The sequence below is a fragment of the Egretta garzetta genome, unplaced genomic scaffold (assembly GCF_000687185.1).
Source record: "Egretta garzetta isolate BGI_Z169 unplaced genomic scaffold, ASM68718v1 scaffold233, whole genome shotgun sequence".
Classification (NCBI taxonomy): domain Eukaryota; kingdom Metazoa; phylum Chordata; class Aves; order Pelecaniformes; family Ardeidae; genus Egretta; species Egretta garzetta.
The window spans coordinates 931,821-952,328 of NW_009259194.1; the positions used below are offsets into that span (position 1 = coordinate 931,821).

The 20,508-nt window shown below is 42.1% G+C and overlaps 1 protein-coding gene and 1 long non-coding RNA gene across 9 annotated transcripts in view; one reads left to right on the forward strand and one right to left on the reverse strand.

Annotated features, from left to right (window-relative positions):
• Window positions 1-2,248: 2,248 nt before the first annotated feature.
• The window catches only part of EBF2 (EBF transcription factor 2), a 141,294-nt gene continuing 123,034 nt past the window's right edge, over window positions 2,249-20,508 (reverse strand). For 4 of the 8 annotated variants that reach the window (XM_009635785.2, XM_009635784.2, XM_035891375.1 and 1 more), the window contains 6 exons: window positions 15,565-15,653; window positions 14,411-14,476; window positions 14,125-14,302; window positions 12,519-12,704; window positions 11,460-11,627; window positions 2,249-2,280 (listed from right to left, as the gene is read on the reverse strand). In XM_009635785.2, coding sequence (XP_009634080.1) covers window positions 2,249-2,280; window positions 11,460-11,627; window positions 12,519-12,704; window positions 14,125-14,302; window positions 14,411-14,476; window positions 15,565-15,653 — 719 coding nt within the window. Of the gene's footprint in view, window positions 2,281-10,903; window positions 10,967-11,448; window positions 11,628-12,518; window positions 12,705-14,124; window positions 14,303-14,410; window positions 14,477-15,564; window positions 15,654-20,508 lie in introns of those variants that run through there. The other 4 variants (XM_035891377.1, XM_035891376.1, XM_009635787.2 and 1 more) reach the window with 3 other exon arrangements.
• Window positions 6,264-8,524, forward strand: LOC118451985. The gene is made up of 3 exons (XR_004841608.1): window positions 6,264-6,325; window positions 7,881-8,066; window positions 8,492-8,524. It is a non-coding gene; the product is annotated as an uncharacterized LOC118451985 (long non-coding RNA).

A 20,508-nucleotide genomic window follows, 5' to 3' on the forward strand; every position in this document is an offset into this window, starting at 1 on the left:
TGAAAAGGCACCCGATGAAGCCCCTACCAAAACCTCACAGCAGAGTCAGGAGCAGTACAGAGCTGCTTCCCAACAAGTGTAGCATCTTTAGGAATGCTAGGAGTAGCCCCGTTTCTGTGTCTTTCCAGTCCCCTGGCTTCCCTGCTGTGCTGCGTTCTGGTTAAGAAACACATCCCGTAAATCTTCATGTATATTACATACATTTCTCTCATCAATTGTACGCTGCACCGTGAAAGTCGAGCTCCAAGGAGGACGCGCTCTCCTGCACTCTGCACCAGAAGCAGGCTCGCGGGCAGCCAGCTCTCCTGCACTGGGCTACGTACAGGATCGATTGGGTGTGTTTGCAAAATGCAGTCCTGTGCCCAAGGCCTGTCCGTCAGGTGAGGGCCTACCAAGTCGCGCCCCCCACGCGCCACCAAGCCCCTGGGTCGCTAATCATCGCGGCTGGATTGGAACTGTGGATCTAGAGAGCGGCTTGCTAGGCTATTACTGATCCCAGTTAGTGCCACCGTAGCTCCAAACGAGCTCCAAATTCCCTCGGCCACACGAGTTGTCACAGTTGTTACCATCCTGAGTCCAGTACCGAACCGAACGTCTACCATCTAGAAGCATCACCAAGAACGCTATTTTACTTACCCACCGATAAAACTATGGGGCAAATAGACAAGTACAGTTTCAGGGGCCATATATTAAGGGTTTATTTATTAACCTGAAGGTGTTACCATAGGAACAACTGTTCATGCAGCTATGAATCACGTGTGTTTTACTGGGGCGTAATTAGTGTAGCTGATATTTTTTTCTCTAAAATGGCTTCCCAGCAATCAAATTCTTTTGAGTGGTCTCTGGTTTAGTCAGGTAACTACTGATTTTTTTTAATCGGACTTGTTCTCACTTTCCAATTTCAGGAGAGGAGATACAAAGGAGAACTAAACTTTTTTTTAATGCTAAAATGCAGAAAAATTCAAAGCAATTGATTACTTCTATGAACTTCAATATATAAATGGAAAATACTTACCATTTTTAATGACTCAGGATAAAAGTGCATAAATTATTCCAATACATATCTACCCTTTATAAATGCACCCTTAATATGAAGTATAACTGAACTTAAGGTGTTCTAACTACATGGAAAAGCAATATCTCAGAGAACCCTTTCCCTCCTAATTCATACATTGAATCTATAAAATAAACCCAGTACCTCATGAGAAATCTGATTCGTTCAAATCCCTCAGTGCCGCTCGTTTGCCAGTAGGGTCTTTGAAAACTTACCAGTTAATCCTAGTACCTGAATATTTTAATTGAAACAAAAAAATGGAAGGGGGAAGGATGAGGTGGATGAAGATTCGTACATGAATCACTGGCCTGTATACCACAACGTATCTAAAAGCGTCTGATGGTTTTGTTAATCAGAAGGAATCCTATACATCCTTGCACATGAATTCAGTAAGAGGGAAGAAGTGAGGCGCAATTGCAGCAGTAATAATATATCTCAAACTTATCACTACATTTTTGCATCATTTTTCTTCATTGTACAACTGGAGGAAAAAATCCAAAAAAGGGTTTAATTTCTACCTCTACATACAATAAGTTACAAGTTTATTTATTTAAATAATTGTAAAACATCTTACATTTTTTAAAGAGGTTAAACTATAAGCAAATACACACATACACCAAAGTTCCATCATTCATGTCAGTTTGTCCTAGAAATTCTTTCATGCTGGTACCCTGTTGTGTTGAATTTTTTTCTGCATAAACTAAATCGATATCTGAAAGGCTCCATAGAAAATAGAAACTTCAACTTTTTTCCCCTACAAAGTAAAACAAATTGTATCCAAAATAGCAAGCTTGAATCATTTTGCCAATTTCTTCCTCCTTTTAATATTTTACAAATCTCAGGAAGGTTTCCCATCTTTCAAGAAAGACTTTGCGTTTCCGATTCCGTTCTGCCAACTGTTGTTCGTCCTGGCTCTTGGCTGATTCTTCATTCACAATGTTTCAGGAGTTGACATGGTTGTGTCAGAAATATGAAACAGGTAAAAGATGCAGACTTCTATCTTGTCCAATCCATAAAAAATGTTCCTTTTTTTTTTTTTTTTTCCTGGGCCTGGCTTTCCCCCAAAAAAGAGCTTGTAGTGCTATTTTTTTCTTTTTAGTGGTCCATCACAATAAGTAGTTTTGTGCTGTAAAAGAAAAATGAAAAAAAAAGAGGAAAAAAGGGAAGAGGGAGAGGAGCAAAGCTGCCTCTTCCTTACATCGGGGGAACGACAAGACCAGTCATGGCTGAAAAAGAAAATTGACAAAGATGAAATTCTGGCAAATTTTAACGGAACAAAATATATTTGAGCCCTTCACCCTTCTGCGTGCCGTCGCGTACTGCGGCACTGGCCCTATCTGCAGGCAAAACCAGACCCTCAGCTCCTTTTCACGTCTTTGTGCTTTAGTGAGAACTAACAGTGACCACAGCCAGCGGACACTGAGCTATTTCATAACAAATTCACCGAAAGCCAAGGTCCACGGTGGTTCTTAAAGGGATAAAGGAGACAGAGGATCAATTCAAGGCTCAGTGTGGGACTTTTCAGAAACACCTAACCACTTTTAGGTGCTTAGCTCCTCAGGGATGTCCTCGGAGGTGCACATTGCTCAGAACTGCCCCCAAAAGCTCAGACTTCTCAAGCTTTCTCAAGTCAAACCCTCAAAATCAGTCTTGAAAACCAGAATCGAGCAGGGTCTTCCGCTTCCCACTCAGCCCGCTCAGTTGCTTGAGCAAGGGTTATGTTGTGAGTGAGGAAAGACGTGAAAGCAAAATGGAATTTGCCCGTGCGCCGCTTACGGGACCTAGCACCAAGAATTACAAGTCCCGACTCATTGGACAATGCCCAGAGCTAGGGTTCGCTAATTTAGTTTCAATGGAAATAATGGACCGGCCTCTCTTTCTCGCTTGGTTTACCCCATATGTCTGAATCACCGTAGTCTTACCTGGCACATTCCCAGAACACTGGGCTTATGTAAATTATTTATTAGTCACTCTCACTGCCTTTAATTGCAGTTATATTCTTCATAACTGACAACAGCAACATTTGAAGCTGCCTGGAACTGGTGCTGTTCCCAAAGGTTTTGAGGGGTAAGTTAAGTTTATACGTATTTATATAACAAATGAGTGAGTCATATTTTCAAAGGGGCCTCAGTGCAGTGCGAGGCCCTAATCCTGCAAAGATTTATGGTCACTGAAATTTGTGGGATTATTCATGTGTTTAAAGCCCTGTCCTCTGAGAATTAATTTCACCCTTATGTTCATAGTGTTTAAAAAAAAAAAAAAAATGCTTAGGGCAAGATCCTCAGCTAACATGACTCTTTTATTGGAGCTGTGTTGATTTTAAACAACTGTGGATATGGTCTATGACTTAATACAATCAGAAAATAAATATTTTCATATTTTGTAACTGACTGGGGCTAGGCGTCCCTGCCAATTTTGGCAGATAGCTGAAAGAGAAAGTGAAACCAAACGCTCTTAAGTCAAATATCTACTTTTTTTAATTGCTTAGGAATGTGCTATTATTTTTCAAACAGGCAATTTACATAACCCTAAATATAGCAGATAATTATTTTTTTGGTGGGGGGAAGGGGAGGAGGGGTGCATTAGAAGAAGAAGGGAGATTTTCTGATAACACTGAGGCAGCTGCTCCTTTCCTTCTCCTCACCCCCAAACCCCAAAAATGATCCTAACGGTAGCGTCCCAGCCTGACCCTGGAGAGCCTTCTCCCTATGCATGAACCGCGTGCCGGCCTTTCTGTCCTCTAGAAAAGCAAACTTGCTTTCAGCCCTGGACTGCTGCCCTCCTCTCGATCCTGCCGGGCTGGCAGAAGAGGGAAGCGTGTGCCCTCAGCTGCTCACCGCCATCCCGCAGGTATCCCAGCGGAGCCGTCTGCGTGAGCACTTCCCAATCTGCTGCAGGCAAAAATCATCCAGGTTAGCTCAAAGAATTTAAACTGTTTGTCCACGGTAACCCGGCTGGGTCTTTCGCCTGAAGCAAATAAAGGAGCGCTCGCGCGGCCGGGGCCCCCCTTAGCAGTGTCCCTGCTCACTGCAGGGGGGTTGGACTAGATGACCACTAGTGGTCCCTTCCAACCCTAAACATTCTATGATTCTATGATTCTATGATTCTATGTGGTGGGGTTTAATCTGAGCCAGGCGGGGTCTGTTGCCAGCGCCGTTTGAACTCTGTTCCCAAGGGGGCTAGGCCATAGTGGCATAAAGGCTTTTTTTCTGATACTATTGTCATCAATGTTATTTTTGGTTTTTTAATCAAGGAAATCTTCTTCCAGCAGATCAAAGCAAAGACCAGGCCCGAGTTTCTGCCATGGCTCGTCAAAAATATTTTAAGAATACTTGTAGATGCAGCATTTTGGAAAGTTCCTTAAATTGAAGGGAAAGTACATTTTTACTCTATAATTAAAGGTATTATGTTATCCAGCAGTCCTGGATTCAAATGGCTGATGGCAACGGCAAAATCTGCAATCGGGAGGAGTGTGGCATTACCCGGGGTGCTGGTGACCCCCCCCCTTCTGCCCCCTTGCCTTCCCTCCTGCGCAGGTAGCCAGGCCCTGCTTTCCCCTCCTTACTTTTGCCCCCCCGCAGCCCGAGTCTGTTGTAGAAGTGCTCCAGAGCAGAGATGCTCCTCGGAAGTTGTTAGGATGGAACCCGCCAGTGGACAAATTCAGGTAAAACTACAAAATACCATAGAAAGGACAAGCAAAGCCTAATTCTTTCAGCCTAATGTTGCACCTTCACCGCCTCCCGCAGCAAAAAACAAGTCAGGTGAGGAATCCTGGCTGGCATTCTCACCTGGTTCCCACAGCTCATCTAAATGGCTTTGCTCTGTGGTTCTCTCTCTTTTCACACACCCTCGTCCGTCCATTTCCACCCCACCTCCACTCCCCTTTGGGGCTGCACTGTCAAAAGCCTATTCCCAGCCCGTATCGCTTTTTATTGAATGTTTGTGAGGTTTGGATTAAGGTCTTACACTGCTAGCAAAGCTGTAATTATTTTTGCCTGTATTACTATATATTGAATCGATGTAACTTTTCAATAAAGGTGGTTCAATGCAGGACACTCCCTGATGAGTTGGGAATATAGAAACCACAGTCATTATCCCAGAGGGTCTTTTTTTTTTCTTGGAGGGAAATGGAAAAAGAATTAGAGATGAGCCTTATTGTATTAACCTTGACAGCTTGCAATTATCAACTGAAACACTTGATTAAAATTGTCACAAGGTTGGAGAATTTTTTAATAAATAAATAATCAAACATGGATAGTACCCAGATGCTATGGTGATAGGCACCTTTAATGGGTGTAATTAATAATGATCATAAGCCTAGTGTATACAAGTGGCCCCTGAAAATGCCTGTCTTGCTTTGTAGTGGAAAAGAACCCTCTGCGATTCAAACGGCCATTTGGCAGGAACTGAAAGGGGCTTGGTGCCCTACAAATGTACACGTGTGTGCGCACACACTGCTCTGCTGCTTCGGGTGCTTTTGTCGGGGTGTAAATTATGACCTGGTTTAAAAACCGTGCCTTCTAGAGGAGAGGGGTGTTGAGCATTTTCCATCAGCGACGTGCAAAATGTCTCGCGCTCTCTCTCATTTGATTTTTCTTCTTTTGCCCCTAAGTTGCCAGCAACCTCCAATCTTAAACCTCTCCAGTGCTCCAGCGGTGCTGCTCCGAGCATCTGAAATGAATGTGCCTGCCCTGCAAGGCTGGAAACGTCTCTGTGCGTGAGCTGTCGCGACACAAAGGCAGGTTGGCAAGGCTGTGGGCAGCAGGGCTAGCGTCTGAGTAACTGGGGCTGAGAAAAGGGGCCTCACCTGACTGATATCTCCGACTCCCACCATGACTACCGCTAGCAAACGTGCAGTTTTACCTTCCATATTAAGACCACGGAGACGTTTGTGAAACAACGCACCCCTTTATTACCTATAATTTATTATTATGTAACTAATCAACTGAAAATGATAGCGGAAAGAAAGGCTTTTTGGAGGAAAACACAGCTGGCTTTCATTTAGCAGAAAACATCCGTGGCTTGGAAGAAGAGCACCATCCTCCTTTACACTAGAATGTAGGTAAGTGAACTAAATTACAGCTTCTGTGAAAAACCCATGAAGGATGGTTCCAAGACACTAAAAAGTAGCCAAAAGCTTCAAGTTTTTCCTAAAGAATTTATTTTTTCCTCCGTAGTTAATTAACTTTTTTTTTTTTTTTTTCAGAAATCCTTCTGTATTTGGATGGAAGATTTTCACTCATCCACTCGTGATCATCTAACCACAGACAGGTGAGATATTTATAAATAAGCAGTGGGTTTGTCTCTTTTAGATGATAAGCAGGTTAAAGCATATTTTATAAAACATGCTTTTAAAAAAACATTGATAGCTACGAGATCGAGAAGTTAATTTGGGCTCAGCTACTGAGCTGCATTGATGTAGTTACTGTCTCACCATGGCGCTAAGCTGTATATGCACAAAAGGCTGCTGGAACAATTATTTTGATTTAGTTCAAGTTAATTAGGAACACCCTTAAAATCAAAATATGTGTCTGCAAAGTCATAAATGCATTAGTTCAATGATTAAAGAGCACAGGGCTGTCTCGCCACTCTGCAGTGATGTATTTTTCCAGTTACACTGGAAAGTGGCTGAGTTTTCACCTGCAGAGGAGGAGTCAATATTGACTCTTACCCAATATCCTCTTTTTCTATGTCACACCTAACAGTCTTGAATATTTTACTCTATTAAAAAAGGCAGATTTTTGTTTTCTCCCATTAAAAATGGAGAAGCTGTCTAGCCTGACTATATCTGTGACGTATGATGAGCTACTAAAATTAACATCCCATCAAATGAAAGAGAAGTAATTAATAGTAACAAGGAGATATTTTTGTTTAGTTAAGTGTTAGCAAGAAGTTTTAAATAACTCTTAAGGTTTTTCTTTATTTTGAAGCAGTCTGTGCTGCTTACATCTCTGCCAGTAAACGTGGGGAGAAAAATGTACTTGAGCCTTCCAATATTTCAGATGAAACCAGATGACAGATACATATTTTTCATATATATTGACATCATGTATATATCGTTTGCAGCCTTTGGCACACTTAACTCGCTGTCTAGACTCTGGAATAATTCTGATTGAGGCAGAAGCATATTGCTGAACACTCCTAGCGTGGAAGTGGCCCAGTTATTTTTACCTGGTTAGAATCTATGTTAAGGGTTGTTTGAAAATGCTGTGTCTCAAGTGTTGACTGGAGCTAGGCTGCGACGCGGAACAGCAGGTCAGGCACTGGACTGGTAACAAGCAGGAGCCGCCGCTCCGTAAACGCGAGCCAGCCGTTTCATCTGAAGCCCAGCCCTTACAAACTTTTCAGAGCAACTATTTTTCTCATTACCTGTTTGCACAGCCCTTTAACGCAAGGGGACTGGAATCCCCAGTGCTGTTGACATCCCTAACTTTGTCAAGACAAGATACTAATAATTAGGGTCTTCAACTCAAATAAATACCTGTATTTCTTTAGGGAATAGTGCAGATGTCCCCTTTGCTAAATTGAGGCTGTTCCTAAGGGTATCAGACTTCAGTACCTTTTAGATTGGCTAGGATCCTGATGGTTAATGGAACATCTGACCTTCTGGGGCTTGCCTGCTATTCCTTGTAACTGAGCTTGCATTTTTGTGTTGAGATGTGCTGAGCTGGCCAAAGGTAATCTGGGCAGTCAGCGGTCCATGCTGTTCCAGCAGTTTCCAATTTGCTTGCTTTTCCCATTAGCTGCCTTCCATCTGAGATGAGTTGATTAGGCATTTGTGTACTTATCATGCCATGTTGCGTCATGTCACATTATATCTTTCCAGTGCCTTTTTTAAACTGCCTTGACATATGACATGAATGGAGCACACAATTGTTCTGATCGGGATCACCTGCTCTCAATTTGGAGCGCGTATAGAAGTGAGTGGTGTCCAGTATGGATTGCTGCTTGTTCTCTACCTATCATGTCCTGTTACACTGTAAGAATGTATAGCAGATGGCAGGTGAAAGAGGTAAGCAAGAACACATGGCACAGGGGGTTATCTGAGGGTATTCACGTGTCTTGGCTGTGTTGTGCAGCCCAAAGCTAGTGGAATGCAAGTTTCATGCTTAGCTAATGCTGTTGAGTTACGATCTATTTTCTACCAGCTGCCCTACTGTCTCCAGCAGCTTTCAAGCATCGCTAAGACTCTCCCCCTAAGATCCATTTTTGGAAAACAACTTCCAGCGGGCCTGTAAACTGCCTGGAGTAATGGGAACGGTGATCTGAGGGTGAAGCTTGTACAGCTCCTTCTGTTTAGACTAGTTTTAATCCAGGCTTAAACACTGCTGTGGTTAACATACATGGAAGCTGTATTCTAGATTTTCATTGCTGCTTGTCAGTGGAGTGGCGTGCCCCGGGGTGCTGGTAGTATTGCTAATGTTCTCATTGCAACAGGATGTAGGATGGAGACTGTATCAGCAGGACGCTTTTGCCTTTGAAGAAAAGGTGTAGCCAAAGTACGTTGCAAACATTACATTAAAGCCCCAAAAATCCCTGTTGGGGAGATGTTTTCCCCACATTATGGGTGGGGAAATGTCAAAACACTTGCCTGATGCCCTTGATGCCTGCTTACTTCTTACTGCTTGCTCTGTGCTTTTGCTATTCTATCTCCATCAGTATTTGCCGATGCCTAAGTTTGATAAATAAGTAAATAAATAACATCACCAGCACATCTATTCCTAGTTTATCATACAGGGGGATGGCAGAGCGGAGGAGATTAACAATCTCCCATTGCTGCAGCATGGTAAGTCCATTCAAGAAGCCTCTCTGGGACCCTCCTGTTGACTTTCTGGCCACATCTGTCTGTCAGCACTGTGGGAACGTTAATTTGGATATCAGGCTGTGTGTATCTGGATCCCTTCCAAAGCATGTGCTCCCCAGCTTGCATCAATTTAAATATTTCAGTTGGAAAGACGAATTTGCATCTATGGCCGAAATGGTTAAACAGTTACAAAGCCCTGGCATAACAAACCTCGGGCAGACGTGTTCGACCCTGCGAAGCAGCTACCGCCTTTGCTGTGAGTCGCGTCTGTTGTGGCAGTCTGACTGACAAGTCCCGTTGTACTAGGTACTGTATCTGCTGAAAACTGGTTTAAATAACAGTTGTAGCGTGGTACTGTATTTATGTATCGGGGTGTTGATGTGCAAGGAGATATCCCACAAAGAAAGGGGTATGGTTAAGAGCTTTTGTCTCAGTTTGTCCGTGCCCAAGTCTCTGCATCTCTATGTGCATAAGCTAAGTCAGTAATCATAGAATCATAGAATCGCTTTGGTTGGAAAAGACCTTTAAGATCATCGAGTCCAACCGTTAACCTAACCCTGCCATCCCACCACTAAACCATATCCCTAAGCACCTCATCTATCCTTCTTTTAAATACCTCCAAGGATGGGGACTCTACCACCTCCCTGGGCAGCCCATTCCAGAGCCTGACAACCCTTTCAGTGAAGAAATCATAACCTAAACTGATAGATTAATCCTGAACACCTCGGGAGCGGACTTTTGTCAGTAAAAATGCATGGAGGTGAGGACTGGGGTTTTAGCTTTGAGATTTTATGTTACACTTTCAATATTAAAATTCCATTTTTAGAATCTCTTATTGATTAGTAATTTATAGATTGGATAAAATATGTTGTAAACACTAAATTGCATGAATGGCACCAAATGGTCTCTAGTACTTCACAAAAGGGTTAAAAAAGAGAGAAACTCTCGCTAAGCAGTCAGGACAGACACGGTAGGTTAAGGAAAAATATTAACTTAAAAAGTCAGTGTTTTTTTAATCTGCCCTTTTTCTGTCTCCCAGAAACAATCTGAGTGATTTTCTCACTGAAGCGATTTGTGATTAGCACTTATTAATAGTAATAATAAATAATAAGTTAATAATAAGGTAACTTACTTATTAACAATTAGGCCTTCTCAACATAGCAGTTAGACAAGTTTAACTTTAAAGGAGACTTAAATCCATTCTGAATGCACTGATTTGTTTTTAGATTATAGCACTGTCCAACTGGCTTAAGCTAAACAAGAAACTGTTCTTAAGTTGCTAGGCCTGCCTAGTTAAATGTTTAACTAATCAGTTTAAAATTACATTACCTTGGAACAGTTCCTTAAAACAGCTAAACCCTCTCATTTTTTATAAAAATGCAGTAAAATTAATACATTCCTTCATTAGCTGATCCAAAGAACATCCCCCCGCCCCCTGAAAAAAGGGAGGAAAAACGTTAAGGGTAGGCCAGGTAGTGACGGTGACTCTTTAGACACCATGTTCATAGAAAACATTAACAAAAATAAACCCATTTCTAAACAGTTCAGATAAATACCTACAACTTTTGGGCCAACAAAACTTTCTATACCTATAGTTTAAAAAATTACTTCAAATCCTCCTTTTGATCTTCTTTAAACAGAGCAGAAAAGCAATGATATTCCCTGTCACCACGATGCCTGTGCCTTACATGGGTAGGCCAATGTCCTTCATTAATGGGGAGACGATGATCTTGGAGAAGCACAGAGTTTCATGTAATTGGGGCAGGGGAAGAAGCCGTTTCAGATATATAGCAGAATTCTATAAGTTAGCTTTTAAAAATGTAATTGTTTTTGTTCAACACACTTAGAATTTCCTTATTATATAAAATAATCGCAGTTTATGTTAGTCCCTGTGGCCTAGCTAAGGATTTATGATGCACCCAAATCAACAGGTGCGGTTTGTAGGGCTCATTTCAGAATTACCACTGGCTCTTGGCATGGCCGAATTCCCAGAGTTGTGTTTTCTATGGTATCTCTGGTGAAGTCTGAAGGAGCCAGATGACTTCTCAGGCCCTATAAAGGTTTTTTTTATGGAGACTTGGAGCGTATTTATGTGCCGCACGCCCCCCCCCAGCCTATTAAAAGAAAGAATTTAGTACAGGTTTCCATTCTTATCTTAATACTCACATTTGTTTTGCAGATCACCTTTAAAAAGGCTGTAAATGTACTGTAGGGCTCAATTCCCAGTATGAGCCTAAACCTTGCAGCAGGTTTCAAGACACTGGCTGTTATGTACAGAGCTGTGTATTAACTCGGCAGGGCGGACATTTGCTTTACAAGTCCCTGAAGCCTAAGGAGAAGTCATTCCTCACAAAAGAGCTGGTACTGAAATGCAGCGTGGGTCAAATCCTTCCTGGTATAAGTGAGTGTCTGTCCCCTGTTGTTTTAAAACCAAACAGACAAAGCTTGGAGCATTGCTTTAATCCAGTCGGATTGGGTCAGATTTTCACTACTGACTCCTGTAATATCAGTGTAACGGTGTTCAGATGATTACTGTGTTTCCCTAGACTGAGACAGTATGCTTTACCTGGGCAGGCTGAATATTAATTGTACATCTCTTACCTCTAAACCCATTTCCATTGCCACTAGAGCAGGCAGGAGAAGGAGACCCCTGGGGTCTGATGACAGGAGCAAAGGCACTCTTCTGTTTGACAGCAGGAAAGACGGAAGAGGAGAATGGAAGGATGGAAGAAGTGCTGGAGGAGCCAACTGTTGGACTTGAAGACATTACTGCAAAAGAAAAAAGTGAAACCTCATCAGGAACGCAATTACAGAAGTTTGGTAAAACTGCTTAAAATGTCTGCCTTCCAATTACTCATTTTCCTTCTCAAAGATCTCGTTCTCACCGGGACTTGGCTGTTCACAGTCAGGCTAAAGCAGAGTACAACAGTACTAACCTCCAGAACCTAATTCCATCATTGTTATACTTCTGGTTAACAAGGTAGTACAGTGCCACAGGAAATTAATCCACAGTTCTCAGTTAGTGTTAATGCAGGTCATAACACAAACATTACTTTAGAGTGGCTTTCAGATAGGATTCAGAGTAGTCTCTATGCTAAAAGTGATGGCTACTTGCTTGATCACCTAAAGTTGTAAGTTTTACCTCACTTCTCATTGTGCCCTTTGCCACTTAGGAATCTGTATAAGGATAAAAAATCACAGAATCACAGAATCGTAAGGGTTGGAAGGGACCTCAGGAGATCATCTAGTCCAACCCCCCTGGCCTGCCCCTTAATTTTCACCCATAAACTTTCAACTTGTTCTTCATCCGCTCCCAGGTAGAGTTCTATACATTCCAGTTGCTCTTTTACATAAAGAGCAACTCCACCACCTCGTCTCATAGGCCTGTCTTTCCTGAAGAGCACATAGCCATCAATGGCAGCGTTCCAGGAAATGAAGGAAACATATGTAGGACTCCATGTTCCTCTGTTCTTCTTGACAAATGGGAACATTTTCTAGTTCATACTAAAAAAATACCAGAACACAAATCAGAACCTTTCACAGAAATCTTCACTAGATCTTGAGAACTTCTCTTGAAAGACTTCACTTGCTGCGTTTTTTGATGTGGTAAATTAAATTAAGCAGGAGCAAGAATCAAATACAAAGAAGCAAAGGACATACGGCCATAGGGGGATCCTGTTGGAGAGCCGTTAATGAATCCAGGTGAGCCGGGGACGCCCAGGTTTGACATGGGGACGTTGCTGTAGCCATTCATGCTATTGCTGGAAGTGCTGTAGTTGGACTGCTGGGGCGTGGAACTGGATGAGTAACCGCGGGGCGAGATGCTGCTTGTATTACGAATGTAACCTAAAAAACCCACATTTCAAAGCATGTCAATGGGTTTGGCTTAAAACTTTCTCCTGTATCTGTCTTCCCTGCTTAAATAGATTACTTACATCCAGATTAATTGAAACATTTAAGCAAGTACCATTAAATTCAGTGGAAGTTTATGCATCTGCTTTCAAGTTAAGCAATATTAAGTTTTAAAACAGTGCGGGGAAACGAACTTCTTGAAGTGAACTGATGTATATTTTTCTAATCAGATTTGATTTATTAAAAGTAGAAATTTGTTTTAAGACCTGGAAAAACATGTGTGCTCATCTTTTTCTGCAATAGAATTTATAATATAGGCGGGATTTGCTACAATTTCAGGGGGGAGGCTATCCATTTCAAATTATGGATGAATTGCAAATAAAGAAAGTGCATTACTAAGGGGAAATTATAACCCACAGATAGTTTGGAGCTGGAATTTGAAGATACTCAGGGGAAAAGAATAAACTGGATCAGTAACAAATATTTTGTGTCTTAAAAAAAAAAAATCACAAATATTTGAGAACTAAAACTAAGCCTCTTTTTTGTCCATAAAGAGAACATTACAGCTATCAGCATTAAAGTCCATGGCTATTGTTAGAGCTGCAAAAGGCTTTTCCACAGAAAAGCTTTAATTGGAAAGATGTGATCCAACAGCTACTTTAAAAGTGGCTGCCATTTGGATACCAAGTTAGGTTATTTCTGCCCATTTATGTTATGAGTTGTAATTCAGGGCTGATCAGCAAGACCTTATTAAAAAAACTAGAAAAATTATCCTCTACATGATGACTTTTGAGATGGCATATGTAATATTAACTGCCGTAGAGTGTTAAACACAGCTATTCGGGCAGCCAACCACAGGCTGTACCTTACTGGAATTGAGTGCTAAAAATCAAAATATTCAAGAGTCAAAAACCCCCCAAAGTCGATATTGCTTCCGTGGTGTATTACTGTTAATATGTCATTTTATGGCACGGTTTCCTAACAATACATCTGAGCAAATGTAATGCATACAACATATGCAAGTTGGTAAAATTAACACTGAAGCCTTAAGAAAAAAAAAAATAAATCCCCACTTTAACTGTGAGAGGGTTTTTTTCAATCGCTGTCCTTGTCTTCTATGAAAACAGAGATATAACAAGATACTGAGGGGAGTGGGGAGAAAATTCAGGGTTAAGTAAGTATCAAAAAATACTCAAAACTGATTTCAGCCATAGCTAATCTGGTGACTGGAACCTGGTGTGGACACAGTCTCACCCAAAATGGCAGCACACATCGATTTCTAACGCTGACGGTCTAAAGCCACCTTCCTGTTCGGAAGCTGAGCAGGTAGAGAAGTTGAGAAACCACCACAGAAGCAACGGTGATTCAGTTTGTCCGTGTTTAAATCAACACTGATACTCCTCGCAGTGCTTACCTTGGTTGTTCCCCTGTGTTGACTCCGAAATGCTGACTCCTAACTGGCTGCCGTAGGAGTTAATTCCCATCATGCTGCTGTGAGCGGGAGAGCTCGACAGCGCGGGGATCTGCGCGGGATTCCTCGGTACGCTGTAGAGAGCTTCTGCGATGTCTGCAGCCCGTTTCAGAATGATGTCCTGCAGCACGAAAGGGACAAGTTCAGAAACACGCTCGGAGAAATTTTCCAGTGTTTATTACTAAAGCTGAGCGCGTACCACTCCCCTGGTGGGAGCAGTCATCCTGACCTGGTTGTTATGTGGCGTTCCATACAGTGCTTCAACTAGGTCAGCGGCTCGTTTCAACAGCATTTCCTGGAGGATGAGCAGATGCAGAAAATCAACACTTTAACAGAAAATAATTTCCGTGCAAATGAAACCAGGGGCTAGTATTTCCTGGAGTGACTGGTGTTTGCGTGTGGCCATTCTGAAAACTGGGTCCCTTAAAGAGCTCTTATTTGCCACTTTGCTGAAAAACCGAACCCCTTACAGTGTCTCAACCTAGCCATGCAAAATCACCCGTGACTTTGGAGAGCGTTGACATGTGTGTGATATAGAAACATCACCGGGCGTGCGCCCAGCGCTCCATCTTGGTCCTGGAGCTCTCCGTAGTCCTGATGCAGCTGTAAGCACATGGCTTCAAAAATGGGGACAATCTGCAGACATACCCGACTGCAATCGGATATATCAATCTATATTCTTTGTATAAATCAATATATTCTTTTGAAGAGACACATAAAAATCTGATTAACCTCCGTGTCTGTTTATTTTGTCTCAATAATTATAATCAAACAACTAAAACACTTTAGCTGTCTTGTGTTACCTTTGGCTGTGGGAAAAAAAAATTACACCGTATACTAGCTGAATACAATAGGCTTTTGTCATGCAAGGATGAGAATAGGAACTTTTGGTAGTGCACTAAAATCTCGGAATACAGCTGGTGCCGCATCAGCACGGTCTGCAGTATTTCAGACATACAAAATCCTGACTTGTTTCAACTGTTACACAAAAAGTTGAACTTTAAGTGTTTTTACTAAAAGAGTCCCTCAAGATTAGACCTCTACAACAAATCCTTTATGTCTAGCACTTACTTACCATTTAGGTTCAGAGATTTGCCCGACCGGATAAATGCAAAGGACCATGAATGTGAACTGGGAAGATCTCAGCACTGGCTGCTCATTTCAGCAGCAAAAGAAGTTCACAGTGTTTGAGCTCAAACAGCTAAAAATTAGTGGTAGCTGTGGGTTCTACATGACCAAATTCTTGTTTGAAGCCACAACGAATTGGTGAACTTACTTGTGGTCAGATGTAAATGTCATTTAGGATACAATTATTTTGTCTCTTTTGTGAGTTAGAAGTGAAAGAACACAGTGGGCCTAGTGAAATACTTAAAAATATTTTACCTTCGCTAGTCTTTCAGGGTCACCAGGATGTCTTGGGATGACCTTCTGCAGTCTTTGGAAACCATAATCTATGGTAGGTTCGTTTAAAGCTGAAAGGAAAACAAAACAAAAAACCAACCCATATTACATGACTGTTAAGTTTCATTACCTAAGAAAGATGGATTTTCCCAGCTTCACCACAACCAACCTCTCCTTGCCTGGGTTCCTCGGGTGTACGCTGCCTGCTGCTGGGGCGAGCCCTGATCACCGAGTGTAAGAATCACAGAATGGCAAGGGTTGGAAGGGACCTCAGGAGATCACCCAGTCCCACCCCCCTGCTAAAGCAGGCTCACCTAGAGCATGCTACACAGGACTTCGTCCAGGCGGGCTTTGAATATCTCCAGAGAAGGAGACTCCACAACCTCCCTGGGCAGCCTGTTCCAGTGCTCTGCCACCCTCAGAGTGAAGAAGTTCTTCCTCATATTCAACTGAAACCTCTTATGTTTCAGTTTGCATCCATTGCCCCTAGTCCTGTCGCTGGACACCACTGCAAACAGACTGCTTCCGTCCTCGTGACTTCCGCCCTTAAGATATTTGCACGTATAAGGCAGGCTGAACGGTAAGCTAAGCTTTACAACAACTTCTGCATGAGGACCCCTAAGCTCTTGTCAACGGTAATAGTTACGCTACCGCTAAGAAAGCGGGGACACACAAGCTATTACTCTTGGCCCGTGTTATAGGGACCAGGTCCCCCGACTCCCGGTGCCCCAACTCCACCCATTTAATTGTACAGATGGTTCTGCCGTTATCTGGATAACAAACTGCACGGTGCTCCTGGACAATCCCTCGGTGTGGCTGTCATTTGTTAAGTAGAGAATTAGCGAGATCTTTCTGCTTACAGCTAAGCCTTGAAAGAATTCTGTGCATTCGCGCGTGCACACCCCCCTGTACCTGCTCGTCCTGGTAGGCACAGCTGAACCAAATGGACACGCTCCTTTTAGGCCAGTATGCCACAAAATGCATTCAGAGGCAGACACGTTGAAGCAAATGACAAAATTTATGTAAAAGCCGCAAGCTATTTGCAAAACTGCTAACTGAAAGCATTCCGAAGGGCTGCACTAGTGAGATGGGCTTACTCAATACGGGAACAAAAAAAGCCTGACTTCTGCACGCAAAACTGCTCCAGTTTCCGATGCTGACTTCTCGCCATCTATCAAAGGCTGAGTGAATAATTTGAAAGCTACAGCAGGGGAGCATTGTCCCAAAATACGCCTTTAAGGACGAATGTATTTACTCTGGACAAAACTGGCAATGGCAGTAAGACAGCAAGTTATGGTACAAATGCAAATTAGAACAGGTCTTCAACCATGTTCATTTTATAGTCGGAAACCAGCAGTACCGTACTTACTCATCTAATAAACACATTCCACACCCCCCCCCAACATTTTGCCGTCACAAACTAGGGCACAGCTATTCATTAGACACATTAACTTCTTCAACTGTGTGTGGCTATTATGCATACATAGCCACTTCACTGTAATGATGTTAATCTCTAGTGGATAAACCAAGATATTTTGACCCAGATCTTCAGTTAGTAATAGCTGGTAGAGCCCTACTGGCATCACTGGTGAGTTCATAAAACTTCAGACACGTTAATATGCTTTACTATGAAATCATGGCAATAATAATCTAATTTATGATTATTCAAAATTAAACTGCAAATTAATACAGAACCCAAAAGTCAGTTCCGTAGCCTTCTGCATGCTCGTAGGCTTTGCTGCCTCTAACACACGAGGATTACCGTGTTTACTAACACAGTTACAGGTACGGGGTTTTAGACTTTCCTTCCGCTTCAGACCGTGCATTATAATTCAAATGACACGTTCATGCTGAGAACCTTGCTAAGAATCCCATGACACATTTAACAAGTAACCTATGCAAGTCCTTTAGCACTATCCTCATCCAGTGCTGCCTGCTTCTATCCTTTTGTACCATTTGTGGTCCTTTTGGAAAAAAAAAAAAAAAATCTTTTAAATAACTGGGGACATCAGCAGAGCTGAAAACACCTGATTGCAAGAGAGGCCGATGGCACTTACTGAATCTTCCAAAATAACCTCAGCACCTTACAGGATAACCGTCTCCGACACCAGACAATGAAACGATCAAGTGAGACAGACTATTACACAGATCCAGATTCTCTGTTTATCTGTGTCCGTCTTTGGTATAACAACATGAAGGTAAAAGGTCATATTCCCCACTGAGATACATTTTATATTTACTTTTTATTAAATAATTATGGCATGGCATGAAGTTTAAATATTACAGGAGATAATCAAGTGGGAATTGAGTAGAGAAAACCCAGACCTGAGAATTTAGTCTTGGCTATACTTAGAATGTCTTTGCTCTCCACTGGGAGCCATTCTGGTTTGCTTAAGGAGTTTAATAATACACATTTCAGCTGCCACAGAATCTACGTCCCATTTGGGAAGAGGGGTTTTTTTGAGGGGTGGGGTTTTTGCCAATAATCCTGAGAATTATAGGCCAATTCTCTCAAGAGCCTATACATCATTATGTGCCATTTCTCTTCTTGATTACAAGTCTAATCAGTTAAGTTATATATCTTGAGCTAAGCAAAAGCAATGTAAAATATATCGGAATTTCAACATATATGTATACATAGTTCACTAAAAATAGCTAATGGGAATATATCGAATGCTAATTCAGGAAGAAGAAATTGGCTATTATTCAACAAACATTTTTCCAATGGATTGACGCGGGCATTTTCGTTCTGGTAGCTAAATAGCAGCAAATAATTTCTCAACAATGTTGAATTGTTCTAAGAACAAATCAGCCATTTTGAATCAATGTACATATTATGTCTTTCAGCACAAAAGGTTTTCTGTACAGCTTGCAACAAAATCGCCTGCTACTAGTTTTACTCCTTAATGAAACAAAAATATCTCTGTCATGAAACCGTGTTAAAAACCAACCTCCAACACTTGTAGAAGCAAATGGCACCTTTTCAACTGCAGGGCAAGATGTAGAATCCACCAGCAAGTTTAAACAGCTCCACCACAATACCACTTGCACTGAGAAAAGAGCTACTGGATCAGTAGTGGTTTATCTATGTGTTACATAGAAATATGCCAAAATTATATCCAAATACTTTGGGTTTCATGGATTCAGAGACCATAAAGGGGTCTGACACAGAAGCAGGCTGCTCATTATTTCCTACAAATCGGATCTCTGAAATGAAACCCCCAAGAAAACTCATTCAGGTACAACAAAACCCCTCTGGCAACCCTCAGATCCAGTGTTTTAGGCACAAGGGGTCTCTTGAATTCCCCCGAGCATAGTTTAAAAAAATTGTGCATGACAATCATATGCAAAAAAAAGAACAACCATCTAGTGAACAAGCTAAATTGCCGGTTAGTCTATAAACTTCACTCTAGCATAACTGTTTGAACAACAGAATTGTTACAGTCAGCAGTAGGGAGAGTTCTGCCTGACTTTATTTATGACGAGGCTCAAATAGAGTGTGGCGCAGTGCTGCTGCTTTTATATTGTTCCTTACCCTCCAAAATCCATGCTTTCATTTTAAATACAAGTCTCCAGCTATTATGACTCACTGGAATAAGAGAAAGAAAAAAAAAAAATCTCACACTTGAGCAACTGATGCCATGACATCTGTCTGCATTTGCAAAACCTGAAACAACAGCTCAGTCCCATTCATCTCAATGGGGACTAACTCAGATACCAAATGATAACAGTGCTGACATTTAAAGTATTAATTATTTCACCACACATCAAAGCACATAAGACTGTTGAAGGAAGATGATGTTATGAAGATCTGCACAATTTGCCATAAGTGACAGCTCATTCTGATATTGCCATCACACCTTGGGAGACACGCACTCTCCCTCTGCCAGTCAAAACACGGCCACATCCAAGGACCTCAGCAAAGTTCTGCAGCTCATCTTTGCTTAACTCCACGAAGCAGTCCAAAGGGCAGCAAGTGCTCTGTTTGCAAAGTATGAATGAGAAGACACAAAGTAGAATCATAGAATCGCTTTGGTTGGAAAAGACCTTTAAGATCATCAAGTCCAACCTTTAACCTAACCCTGCCATCCCACCACAAGTATGCACACCTCTAGAAATATCCTGAACCCAGAAAACAGCCAGAGGGAGTGTGGTATTTGCAGCGTGATGTCTAACCTTCTTAAAGATGTTAACATCAAGAAAGAGGCACTGGTGGCCTTAGAGGCTTGCACTCGAGCTTTGCACTAGTGACTACCTTCACTCAAGCCAACTGTAAAGAGATGCTTGGTATTGACCCTACAGAATAAACCATTTCCATAGTGCTGGCTACAGAAGCTCGCTTCCTATAACCGCGCTAATCCTGGGTTGGGGGGTACGTACATCCTGGCCAGCCTGCTCTGAGGGTACATCGTGCTCTAGAGTCGGAAGGACACTACTGGCAGCGTACTGCCCTGTGTTAGATTTGCTGTGTTGGTAACAGCTCCTGCGAACACCCTACTCCCAACACCATGTTGCCTCCTATCGCACGTGTCTTTCATAGGCTAAAGCAGTGGTAGGAGCTGTGCTCTGCAAATGCTTTCTCTGTCACATCAGTCGTGTTCTGGCCAAGTGAACTCACTCTTCCAATTTGTAGAGCTCACTGCATCCTTGGAAGTGTTGTTTCCCACAAGCAGATAACAAGCCATTCTCAAATCTACTTATAAGCTTTACCAAACCAGTACCCTCCTATCCTTGGTACCTGCCATAGAGACTGATACAGTACAACCCAGGAGTCCAACATATCCTACAGATTATTTTATATTGCATTGCTCTGACAAGTTAACCCCTGGAGGATTTCTGCTCAGCAAGGAAAATTATGTTCAAAATCTCCCTGATACACACGTTTCCAGGTTAGCATCTCTATGACAAAGTAAATGCAGAGCTGTG